General features: G+C 45.1%; 1 protein-coding gene across 1 annotated transcript; it reads right to left on the bottom strand.

The window, feature by feature from the left end:
* Window positions 1-8,230: 8,230 nt before the first annotated feature.
* On the bottom strand, window positions 8,231-12,531 carry LOC123136525 (putative FBD-associated F-box protein At5g56700). The gene is made up of 3 exons (XM_044555924.1): window positions 11,372-12,531; window positions 9,140-9,283; window positions 8,231-9,036 (listed from the first exon to the last, which is right to left on the bottom strand). Exons 1-3 carry the CDS (start codon window positions 12,431-12,433, stop codon window positions 8,662-8,664), a joined length of 1,581 nt encoding a protein of 526 aa, XP_044411859.1. The 5' UTR covers window positions 12,434-12,531; the 3' UTR covers window positions 8,231-8,661.
* Between the last annotated feature and the right edge of the window lie 548 nt (window positions 12,532-13,079).

Raw genomic sequence — 13,079 nt, 5'->3', positions numbered from 1 at the left:
GCCAGATCGCATTAACAGTGTTGAATATGATAGCAAGGCACTAATTCAAACTTGAACCGTGAAATGGATCGGTCACCTGCAGATTTCCCGCTGCGAGCTAGTACCATATTTGTTGTGAAAAAATGCTTATGAGTAATCCAACCAAAAAATTACAAATACAAAATAAACCGGAACCTAGAAAACTGTCCGACAGCAAGAGGAACCCTGGCACTACTCCTTCGTCACAAAATAAATATTGCTGATTTAGTATTTTGGGACGGAGGAAGTATATTAGAGAGAATTTTGTCGGTAATGTTGTCAGGTGCCTCTAGGAGAGGGATAGCAAGGGAACGCTCACTAAAACCCAAATTTCCTCGTACTTTTGTTCTCCTAAAACTTTTCTCCACTAGCTCGGATATAGCCTAGGGTAGGCATTTATTGAAAAAATAGATACGTGTTGCGCTGCTTCCTGCTAGTCCGCAACTTTCCTGCCCGATCCTAACACAACAACAGTCGCTCGCCTTGCCGCTGGCCGTTCCCAGCACTGGTGACCGGCGGAATGGAAAGCCTCACTCTCGCTGGTGCAAGAGACCACCGCAAAATTGGCGCCTCAAGGATCAAAACGGCGGCATAAGGGAAAAACTTGATAGAGAGCTCTAGGCCGCCGACGTTTGTCGCCAGTCGCTCTGCCGCCACCACCCTACCATCCTTGGCCCAGTTGGCCGGTAAGCGGGACCAATGGTCGCCTCGATGCCACCTCCTCAATGTCCCATGGCATCGACGACTACCGCTTGGCCTCCTACAACTGCGTAGCCACCCCATCCACCTCCGGGGACAGAAGAACAGAAGGATCTTGACGAGAATTGGAGCGACGCCGACGTGCTCGAGGCTCACAAGGTTAGGGAAAAAAATTGTTTTGCAATTTTGCAACTGAATGATGCATGATTTGATTTTGATTGCTAGGTTTTTTTCTTTGTTATTGCAGTGAGCAAGCGAATGATGATGTAGAAGATTTCATAGAGCCAAGAGATGACGAGAAATGCTGAGAGGGAGCAGGAGGCCGAGGAGGTGGGTATGCCGGACCCCCAAACATTGAAAAGGAGGAGTAAGTCATTCAACTACAACATCGAGGAAGATGAAGCTTTTTTTTGTGCGGAGGAAGATGAAGCTTTGTGGTGGCGGCAATGGTGGTGCCGGCACGAGACCGTGAGGCCATTGTGAACTATGATTTCTTTTGGTCCACCATTTGTTTGGTGGATTTTTTGAAATGAACTTGATCATTTGGTGCCTTTTGGCACAAATTATGTTTATATTCATTGGTTTGGATGAACTTTATTTATACTTATGTTTATTTTAATACATGATGAAGTTGTTTCAATTGTTTTAGCAAACGTCGGATAACTTGGCAAAAGAAAGTTTAGGGAGTAAGTTTTAGAGAACATGCTAGATAAGATTTCGTCAAATATAACTTTTTCTGGGATGTGGAATGCGTCTCGTAATTTTTGGATAGGGAATATGCTGAGGTTCTCTAACTATCTCTTACTACCTCCGTCCGGATTTATTGGTCCCTATTATATTTCATACCAAAATTTGACCATAGATTAAAGTAACAAAATGTTCACACGTGTCATCAAACATTATATTTTTAAAAACTATGTTCAAATACAAATCCAATAAGATAATTTTTCTTAACATGCATTAACATTATGTTAGTTAAATTTTTAATCAAAATTTGATACAAACTATAAAAAGGACCTATAAACCGGGACGGGGTAGTACGAGACTAGAAGTAGAATTACATGCACTCCCAATCCTTTGTATTCGGTAATATTACCCCGTAAAAAAACAAAAACACTAACGCCCACACGTGTGGCCGTTTGCATCTCGCCCACACGCGTGGATCCGCGTCCGTTTGTGGGTGCACGAATCTTGGCATGTTTATAGTGCCACGTAGGACTGGGCTGGTGTATGGGCATTCACCCGGTCGCCTACACGTCCGTTTCACCACACGAAGGGGCCGATGTGTGGGCGTTTAGCAGTTCGCCCACACGCCAGTTTTCACTCACGCATAAGGACTGGTGTGTGTGGGCATTTGCCATCTCGCCCACACGCTCGTCTCCTCTCCTACACCCAAGCTGCTAGTTGCCATGTGTTTTGCAGTGTACATGGCAACTGCCCTAGTGTCCTTGTAAGTAGATGGCAACTTTCTTTTTTTACCCGAACATGTCAGTTGCCATGTGTTTTGTAGGGTACACGGCAACTGCCTAGTGTGCACATAAGCAGATGACAACTCTTTTTTACCCGAGTTGCCATGTGTTTTTGCATGGTACATGGCAACCGCCCTAGCATGCACGTAAGCAGATGGAACTCTTCTTTTTACATGGAAACTGCCCTAGCGTGCTTGTGAGCACATGGCAACTCTCCCAACTGCCTAGTGTTAGTAGGTGGCAACTCCTAAAATTTTGAAATCATGGAACTGCAGTAGACCAGACCATACATGGCAACTGCAGTTGAGCAACCATAGCAACTATAGATGTCCGACATAGCAACTGTAGTTCAGCGACATGGCAACTGCAGCTAAATGAACATGGAAGAGGGTCCAGACCATGGCAACTGCGGGGACGCTAGTGACTGTCACGCGGGGCGTGCGGGACCATAAGGTAGAAGGCCTGACGTACGGGTGTGTGGGTGTTATCTATTTTGCCCACACGCATGCATGTGAGAGGGACCGCGAGGAAAAAAAAGGCATATGGACATTACTTGTTTTGCCCACACGTCTAATCCTCTTAAACACTACACAAACTGTGTGGGCAGACTCCTTAACGCCCACACGTGTGGGCGTTATCGATGTCTAAAAAAAGACATTCGCTGAAAAAGGGGTGGCAAGCGAACGCTTGATGGCAGCTTTATTTGTGAAGAGAAATCAAACGACGGCAGTTTTTAAATGAGAAATATCTTCTCTAAAGAAACTGCCACCCTCTCAAAACTAAAAACACCACCTAAAACGTTCCCGTGTGCCACCCTACCTGGCGAACGTTCGCCGGTTCATGAGCGTCCTTTTGTATTTTACACATGGCGGTTTTCATCGGTTTGGATAAACGAGACGCCATGTTTGTAGGATCTCCGTCGCCCTTTTCTGTTCACCCTCCCTCTCATCCTTGCACGCCTTCAAACAGGGAGGCAGTTGCGCTCCGCAACAAAGGCGATCACACCATGCATGCACACACTAGTGACTGATGCAGCGAGATAAACAACCAACACATCCGCGCATCCCTGGTTACTTGTTACCCCGGTTAACACAGCAGAAGCTCCCATGGCCACCGTGACCTCCTCGTCTCCCTCGTGCCCCAAGCCCAAGGCCGCCAAGCCGGCGAGGTACTGCCTGTGCGCGCCGACGACGCACCCGGGCTCGTTCCGGTGCAGGCTGCACCGCCCGACGGCGGCCAAGGCGGCGGCGGCGCCTTCTTCGGAGCCTGAGGCGGCCAAGGAATCGGCTGAGAGGAAGGAGGCGGCGGCGGCCGCCGCGCGCGCATTGCACCGGCGGGTGGCGCGGGCGCCCTGGCGGGACGCTGGGAGGATCAAGGGATTTCAGCCTGGGCCTTCCAGGCTACGGATCATGGACCGGACGGGTGAGTCGGTGCAGACTGCAGAGGACGTAGCCTCCGTCTCCGTCACATGATCAAGTGCTATATATGCGATATTTACTTTGAATCGGATCGTGTTGTAGTACGTGTTATAGCTAGTGTTTAGCTTGGCCTAGGGTTGGTTGGATGTAATGTAAAATTATTGGGAACTTTGGAGTGCCGGTTGAAGTTCGGAATAACCATCCGTGGTTCATCTTCTTTCTTTGCATTCACAAATGTGAAATGCCGTCCCTCAAAAAAAAATATGAAATGCCGTGTGGAACAATACAAGTATGGTAGGGAAGTCTCTTGGCATTTTTCAACGAAAACACGGCGGTTTCGCTTTTTCCAAACAAGGCGGACAAACTTTATGATCCGTTATTACCCTTCAGGATATCAAGCAATGATATAAGGGTTTGAACCCATGTGTCCAAAGGTACACAAGAGGCGAGATCTCGAGCCACCTTCGGGAATGGGCAATCCTTGCAACGATGAGTTGGTTTTCTTGGTAGGCATGAAATCATTTCATTCCATAGATGTGTTTGATCGACTGGATAAATAATACCCCATTCTAGAAAGGGCTGAGTTGAGTATGGTCCATTCGGACATCCTGACCTGTAGAACGCTCCAACCCGGGATCCAACACAACCACATCCAGTGGCCACTGGACAACATCAGATATAGGGTCGGACATAACGTCGAAGGTCCCGGCATGTCGGACACCTAATGCGTACCCCATTCTATAGAGCAAAGCGATATGCCTCACATTTGATCAGATAGTCTGACCCAGTGTATGACCCTGGTATGCAGCACATAACAAGGTGGAATTTGGGGGTTCTCTCTCACACGGGTGTGAGTGGTATTTGGCTAATTTTATTTGTCAACTCCCACACTTATACACGATGTATCACCTCTTTATACTATGACATACCTACGAGTAAAAACTGAGAAATCGTCGGTGGGAAAATTGACTTGTTGTTTCTTTCATGCTTTTAGCTTGGGGGGGGGGGGGGGGGGGGAGGGTTGCCGACCAACATTATGTTTCAACTACATTGATACGTATACTGAAAACCCACTCGAAACAATGTTAGTCATCTAATCACCATTGGCATTAACACCAAAACCCTCATTAGGGTGGTTATCCTTTCAATCTCCCAATTTTTGGTGGTTGATGACAATATGATTAGACCAATTTCATAAAATATTATAATAAGCTTATTAATGGTTCTAGAGGTTTAGATTGAGCTCCCCTTACATTTGTGCGCACATAAGAGAATTCTTTGCATTTGAATACAAAGTGCACAAAGTAGGATCAAGGCTTTCCCTAAATCCATAGAAATAGGAGGGTGCAAAAGTGAAAATAGATGCACAAGGTGAGTTCCACTTTTGCAACAAACTTATGACATAAGAGATGACTTCAAAATAATTCATGCATATAACATAGTCATCTCAAAATGACAGCAAGTGTGTGTGTGCGCGCGCGCTTGCGCGTGCGAGGGGGGTGACATGGCATGGCATGGCATGGCATGGCATAGCAAGACAAGAACATGAGATGAGAGAAACTATGATTATGGAAATAACAAGATAAGCATCAAGCATAGCCACAAGTCACAACATATAATATGCTCTCATACATAACATAAAGGTAGCCCCACACACAAATAAAGTATTACGTATGTCCTACGAAGTATTAAACATCAGCAAGCTCAAAAAGATCCAACGAGAGGTGAGAGCTTGTCAAATAACCATATATAGCTCGAAGCACAATCTAAATAGAGCAATTGTAACATCCCAAAATTCAAATTGTTTGGAATGATAACTATTTAAAATAGGATTAATTAAAATTTTCTTGTGTTGCTTGCTTAGCTAGATTTAACTACCATTTGAAACTTTTGGGGTTTAAATGAGCTTTAAATTGAGAGGGAAAAAATTATTTTCCCAAATATCCAATTATGGATTTGATTGGATTTTTTATTATTTGGAGTTCAAAAACATTTTTGGGAATTACTTAGAACCCTATGGCCCAAAATAGTGTTTATAAAAATATTTATGTATTTTTATTAATATTTTGGCTGGACATAAATTTCACTAAGCTCCAAAGATTATATTGGGCTTATTTTGATTTTTGTGGAATTTCCCAATTCGAAATGGATTGATATATAAATTTAGTTGGAATTTCAAATAGGAAATAAAATAAGGAAACCTAACCCTAAAGCCTAATGGGATGCAACACATTCCTATCTAGCGCACTCGAAACAGTGTTAGTTTCTAATCATCATTGTCATTAACACCAAAATCCCCTCATCGCAGACAGCCTTTCAGATTTCATTTCCTACTCCAATATAAAACTTTGTTTTCAATGTAATGATGCCATCAATAAGAGAAAACTTAGTATCATCAGTAACATCTTGAGCTAATTTCTGTAAAATCTTGGAGTTGTCAAGATCTCCCATGTAACTTTTTTAATGTCAGTGAGCCGGTCTGGTTGAACCACTGTAACTTGTGCAGAAAATGATGCAGTCTAATCTTTTCTTGACAGTGCATCAGCAACAGGATTTCATTTTCCTTTTGTGTATTCAATGGAATAGTCATATATACTCCAATAACTTCAACAATCAACAGTGCCTTATGATGCATGTCATATGTCAATTTATGTGTAGTCATGAATTGAGAGATTGTTGATGTGTTTTGATAATCAGGGGATTTCCCAGAAGATAGTGTCTCCATTTCTTAATAGACTCTAAACTTGCCATGGCCTCTTTTTCATAAACCGACTTCCCAGAGACTGTGGACTAATAGCTTTGCTAAACAATGCTAATGACATGCCTCCCTCCATGAGCATTGCTCCCAAACCTGTTCCACGAGCATCAACCTCAACTGTAAAAGGCTTACTAAAATTTGGGAGTGCTAGTACTAGGCATGAAGTTCTTATATGTTTCAGTTGGTGGAAAGATTGCTCGTGCATCTCTCCCCACTGAAATTAATCTTTTTTAGAAGCATCATGAAGTGGTCTGCATATTTTTCCCATAATATTTAACAAATCTTCTACAATAACAGCAAGTCCCAAAAATCCTCTCAGTTTGGTAATGTTATCAGGAGAGGGCCAGTTTACTATGTCTCCCACTTTGCTTGAATCTGTAGGCTGTAGCAACCCCTTGAGCAGACAAAATGTATCCCATATAATTAACTTCAGATGTAGCAAATGAATACTTCCTTTTTTAACTGGCAAATTGTTCATTCTGAGCATGTCCAGTGTGGTTTGTAGATGCTGCAAACATGCTCCTCTAGTGTTTTTGCTATATGCCGATACATCATAAAAAAAGTACCAGAATGAATTTTCTAATATAAGGCGCAACACTTGATCGTTTGATCGGACGATGGCGGCGTCTTGGCGTCGTTTTCCCTCTTGGGGGCTTCGTCTCGGAGCTCGGCATCGGCAAGCGGGACCTGTGGGTGGCAGCGGTTGAGGTGTCCTAGCTTCTGTGGCAACGATGACGGCGGTGAGCAATGTCGGAGGCGTGGCCTTGGTCGTGGTAGTCGGCTCTTCTTCTCCGGCGTGTCCGTGGGAGTGCCTCGACTGTCTGTTGCTGTGAAGTCGAAGCCGCGGTGGGGGGCCGGTGGTATACGATGACGCGGGACAGATAGTTCGTTCGGTGATCCTTTGTGACGCCAACCGTGCCTAGTTTTCCTTAGTAGTTCATCGTCGGAGTCGGAGCTACGATGTCTAGTATGGATTGTATGGAGTGTTGTGCTGCAGCTTTTAGGCTGGGTTTTTTCTTTTTGCTTTGGATCTTCGGATCCTCCGGTCCTAGGACCTTCATCACCTTGTTGTTTTCCGTTGCTTCCTGCTACTATCAATGAATGCCAGTGATGCTGAATCTTTCAAAAAAAATTAAGGCGCAACACACTGTTCATTAAATTTTGAGAAGTAGCATGGGCATTAGTAAGGCCCAAGGGCATAACATAACAGTATATCCATAGTGCCCCAAGTGCGTTCGGAATGTTGTCTTGGGAATATCAGGTGTTGGCATTCTGATTTGATGGAAACCTGACCTAAGATCCAAGTTTGTGAAAATTGTTGCTCTGTTTAACTCATATAGTAAGTCTTTAATGACTAGCACTGGGAATTTATTTTTGAAAGCCAAGAAATTTAATTGCTTGTAGTCAATACATAATCTCCAACCCCCATCTTTTTTCCTGGCCATAACAGCTGGTGAAGAAAATGGGCGCTTAGTTATAGTAATACGTATGTTAAGATATACATCAACGAACATACAGCTGGTGAAGTGGTCTTATAAAATGAGTGAACATACAGCTTAGTCCATAGTAAAATCTCTACAAAGACTTATATAGGAACGAAGGGAGTATTAGAGTGTAGTTCACTCATTTTGCTCCGTTTGTAGTAAAGACTTATACAGTATTTAGGAACGGAGGGAGTATATCTGTATACGCATGCGAAGATATACAGAAGCAAACAGGTGTGTCACGTCACGTCGATAAATATATCTGTATACATATGCGAAGATATACAGAAGCTATATTATCTATATACAAGGCCAAAACATTCCAAAAGAATACCTTGCGGCGTGCGAGATAGGGGATAAATTTGGAATGCCAATCAAGGAATCTGGTGCCGTTTAGGCTAACAAGATGGAGTAGATGATTTGAAATCCGGCTTGGTTTCAGCCCGAGACAAGTTAGGATGCATACAAGGACTACCTGGTGCGAAAACCCAACTCGTGATTGGGTTAAGGAGTTCTAGCCGCTACACAATTTTGTGATGCAACATCAACGAAACACATGACATTGATTACATCAGTCATCACTCCGATAGCAGCAACAGCTTCAGGTAGGCTCTAAATAGAATATGCTACATATAAATTTAGCAAATAAAGCTACCCATGCTAGTAGAAGTAGAACCCTGTCCAACAGAACTCTGCCCTGCCTTCACAGAGCACATTCCAACAACCAAAACCATTGCCCAGAATGGATACTGCAGGCAGAACACTTGCGCTTCTTGTAAAAACTTGGGCGCCGAAGTATGCAGGCATGTTTGAGTTCAGAGGCAGGAAAAAGGATCATCAGAAGACAAATCTGATCCCGCTTCGATGCTCCAAGAACTTCCGATAGGATTGCTGCTGACCTCGAATCGCACTTTGCAGTTTGTGTTGGCCCAATTAGCACAACTAAGATCCCCCAGTTTGGCAACCACCACTTGCCTCTCAGTGTAAGTTAGGTCTAGTTTAATTTGGATGATCAACCTCTCCAGCTTCGGTGCATTCTCCACGACGAACATGATGAAATCAAACTCACTATCATTCCCTTGTAGCTCACAGAAAGACAGAGTCTTGAGATGCGACTGGACACACTCAATAGGACTTGTCTCCTGCCAGAACTTGAGACGACGGTTGCTGGTGTTTTCTTCAAGAAAAGACTGCAATTTGGGTGAGCAAATAGTTCAGCTGCATGTGTCAATGTACTGATGATGCTCTACAGCGCGCGCGGGGGGGGGGGGGGGGGGGGGGGGGCAATGTTACCTCGACAATCAGCGTCTCCAAGTTAGGAAAGCATCTGAGGAAGCTGGGAAGCATCTTGACTTGAGTGTGATCTCCAAAATACACTTGCAAAGCCAACATCTGGAGGCTTGACACAGTTGTACGTGCGCTCGCCTTTGTTCCAGCCTTCAATGCATCGAAAGAGCATAAATTGATCACACACGATTGACATTTAATCTTCTAACATTTGGTAAAGGTTATTTGCTCGGTGACCTTACCAGCTTACATGTGCTAATTATGCGGTGATCGACTGGGTACTTGCGTCTATTTAGAATAACAGATTAATATAGTGTTTAAGGTGCACCGGACATATTTGAGACCTAACATTAGGACTCAATAAAGGAGTGCGGCGTTTCGGTGCCCGGGTGCATCTGCACCCGTTCAAAAAAAAAATCGTAAAAAATTCAGAAAAATTCAAAAAATTCCGAAAAAAATTGAGGTGGTGGACAATTTGATGCGTGAGGTGCGCCCCAATTTTCAAAACATTTGGACTTATGTGCAGCTCTCAGCAAAAAAGACAAATCAGACCAAAACAGTATATGAACAGTACACATTTTTACAGACCTCCGATTTGTCTTTTTTGCTGAGAGCTGCACATAAGTCCAAATGTTTTGAAAATTAGGGCGCACCTCACGCATCAAATTGTCCACCACCCCAATTTTTTTCGGAATTTTTTGAATTTTTTTAGTATTTATTTTGATTTTTTTGGTGAGCGCAGGTGCAGATGAGCTCGGGCTCAGATTTGGATTTTCGTCAATAAAGCTGCATGTATTATTAATTTCTGAAAGATACATTACTGGTATTGCGATATCAAATACAAACACAGAATGACAGAAATGATCGGGTTTTGGATTCTAATACTGGGAACCAAAAACATTAAAATATAGTTCATCAAAACAAATATCTCTAAATAGTTCAAAAATATTTAAAGAAACATGATTCAAAGCAATAGAAGAAAAAAGTAATGTTAGGATATTGTGGTCACAACATGCTTTTCCGACACCCTATATATTCAAAGCCAGTGCTACAAAAAGAAGGTATCAATGTGATAAAGCACGAGCAGATTGCTGTTTTCTGCACTTTCAATGCTTCATGAGAATAGGTAAAGAGGTAGTGGTATAAAAGCCTAGACCTACGAGGAACTAGGCAACCTTCCATTGATGGAAGAAATAAGCATCCAAATGGTAAAGAGATATATGTCATGTACTCCCTCCATAAAGAAATATAAGAGCGTTTAGATCACTAAAGTCTAAACGCTCTTATATTTCTTCATCGAGGGAGTACAATTTAGCAAGTTTTTTTAAATCTTGTAAAAGATAAGAGAAATCACCCGGCCATTAAGGAAATCATTAGTGAATCCTTAACACACAGAAAAAGATAACTAATCCTTATAAAAACCCTAACTTTCTAAAAAGTGATATAACATGCTATAGATAGAATGGCCACATGGTGAAATTTTACCCTTAATCAATTAACGGCTAAGAATGTATAATCATCTCTTACCTCCTAAGAGACAAGTAGAGTACCTTAAAAGGGTTCTTGTATACTAACAGAATTGAAACTATCCTTTGATTCTATTGTTTGGATGTATACTAAAAGTAAAAACACATTAGTTTGGTCTAAGAGTACGAAAAGCAGGACCACCTCATGAAAGAAACGGATAACTGGAGATCAATTAATCATGCAAAATTTTAACCAGAAGGAAGGGGTGCAAAAGGTTCGAAACTTGAGGCAAATTACTATAAGCAAGCAATTATGTAATTGTAAATGAGGATCAAGGAGCTATGACTTGTAACTGCAAATGAGCAATAAACAGATGGGAAATTGGAAATGATATATGGCCGAGAACTCATATGTTACACTGTTCAAAGTTTCAGCCATCAATCCATATCACCGTAAGCCAAATGTATGATTACCAGTGTTCTAAATCCTAGACAAGCAGTCATACATACTCACTGTGTAATCCATCCAGTAATCGATTGACTGAGTAATTACCCAATATTTCGGTTTACCATGGCAATTGCTCGTTTTTGCTAATCTTACTCGGTGTCGGTACATAGTATGACTGTATAACACTATAACTACTGCTGAATAAACTGGATTCTAGAACATTGTTCGCTTTTAGCATTTGACTCATCTATTGCTTCGTGCAGATACCTTGTTCATGAAAAGAAATGCAATCTGAGATATGAGTGGACATGCCGTTGCGCGTACCTTGATGATGGTGCTGCCGATCTGCAGAATGTGCACTCCTGGCTCCAGATATCCCAGCACACGCAGCTTAGGGGCATGGCCGATCTTGACTGTCGTGCTCATTGCGCCTACGTGGCCCCGCTCGCTCCAATTTCTCCAGAGGAAGAGACGCTCCAGGCTTGGGGCGTTCACCACGGCGACCTCCTCCAGGATGGACAAGCAGAACTGCGCGCACCGTAGGCTCTGGTTGGAGATACGAGCGTGCAATGAGGCCAGGCTTCCATGGAACGCGAGGATCTCCAGCACGGGGCTCACGGCAAGCAAGAACTCCAGGTCTTTGTCCTTCATGACGACGCAGCCTAGCACAAGCTCCCGAAGGTTGGGGAAGCCGGCGCCGCGTGGGAGGGCGGTGGTGTCCGGGAACACCCAGGCGCCAAGGCAGAGCCGGGAGAGGGAGGCGCAGCTGAAGAGCGAGGATGGGAGGGGCAGGCCGGGAAGGGGCCAGGGGCGATTGACGAAGACGAGCTCGTCGACGCCCTTGGTGGCGAGGATCTGGAACCAGCGGGCGAGCACGCGGCGGTCTGTGGCGTCCATGAAGCTGCAGGTGAGGCTGACGAAGGGGAATGGCCCAGGATGTGCCTTGAGGGCGGCGGAGACGGCGTCGGTGACGGCACGCGAGACGGCACCGGCGCGGGCGGGCCGGCACTCCGCGTCGCCCCTGGAGAGGAGGTGGGTGTCGACGAGGACGAGCGGCTCAGAGCGCCAGAGGCCGCGCCAGCGCGAGGAGAGCACGGTGGTGCGCGCGCCGTCCTTGGCGGGGAGGCAAGAGAGGACGCGACGGAGGATATCGTCGGGTAGGCGGCTCAGGCGGTCGGCGGTTTCGGCGGCGGCGGCGGCCGTGGCGTCGCATCGCAGGCGGGCGATTGTGGAGACGGGCGGCTTGGGGAGGAAGGAGTAGAGGAATGTGAGCATCGTCTGCGAGTGGAGGTTCAGCGTCTCCGGAGCCAGCCCGTGCAGCATCCTCGGAGGTACCGTCGTGTCCTCCCCGACGGGGTCGGTGGTGGGGCAGATTGGCCCGGACATGGCGATCGTGGCCGCGGCGGCGGCGGCGGAGGAGGGTTTTGGGGGAGGGCGACGCGAGCAAGGTGGGGGCTGGTGTGTCAGGCCAAAAATGCTACACGCACAAGGAGATTGCTATAGATTGATTTTTACGGGGAGACGTGGCCTCCTCCCAAACACAAAGGTCCCTTTCCGGAATTTCACTATGGCCCCTCTCCCATCCTCTTTCCAACTAGATTTTGTCAAGTTCGACTAAGACTAGCCAGAGTGGGAGTAACTTCAGCAGTAACATCGAGTCCAACTCAGCAAATTTATTTACGTGGCAGTGAGTTAATGAGGAGAGAGATAGTTATAGTAACTTAGCTAGTTACTGTGAACAAGCTCGAGAGAGCTTTCTTATGGTCTGGTTCGGACAAGACGACGGGGGCAAAATGCAAGGTGAATTGGGAGATTGTTTGCCGCCTCTTGAGTATGGGGGGCTTGGGGTTCTCAACACCAACAAGTTCACTCGGGCTCTCAGGTTGCGGTGGCTGTGGTATGAATGGAAGGATGCCACCAAGATGTGGGTGGGGATGGGAAACCCATGCGACGAGGAGGACCTCAAATTTTTCTATGCTTCCACCACCATCATCGTTGGTAACGGCGCGAAGACCCCCTTCTGGGACTCTCC

Source organism: Triticum aestivum, chromosome 6B (genome assembly GCF_018294505.1).
Source record: "Triticum aestivum cultivar Chinese Spring chromosome 6B, IWGSC CS RefSeq v2.1, whole genome shotgun sequence".
Lineage (NCBI taxonomy): Eukaryota > Viridiplantae > Streptophyta > Magnoliopsida > Poales > Poaceae > Triticum > Triticum aestivum.
The sequence above is the reverse complement of the archived record's forward strand: the minus strand, read 5'-3'. Positions and strand labels throughout refer to the sequence as shown.

Excerpts from the sequence above, each read along its gene's own strand:
- LOC123136525 (XM_044555924.1), bottom strand. The coding sequence starts at position 12,433 with ATGTCCGGGCCAATCTGCCCCACCACCGACCCCGTCGGGGAGGACACG. Across the intron at positions 9,284-11,371 it reads TCGGCAGCACCATCATCAAG|GCTGGAACAAAGGCGAGCGC; the intron begins GTACGCGCAACG and ends GATGCATTGAAG. Across the intron at positions 9,037-9,139 it reads TGGAGACGCTGATTGTCGAG|TCTTTTCTTGAAGAAAACAC; the intron begins GTAACATTGCCC and ends CCCAAATTGCAG.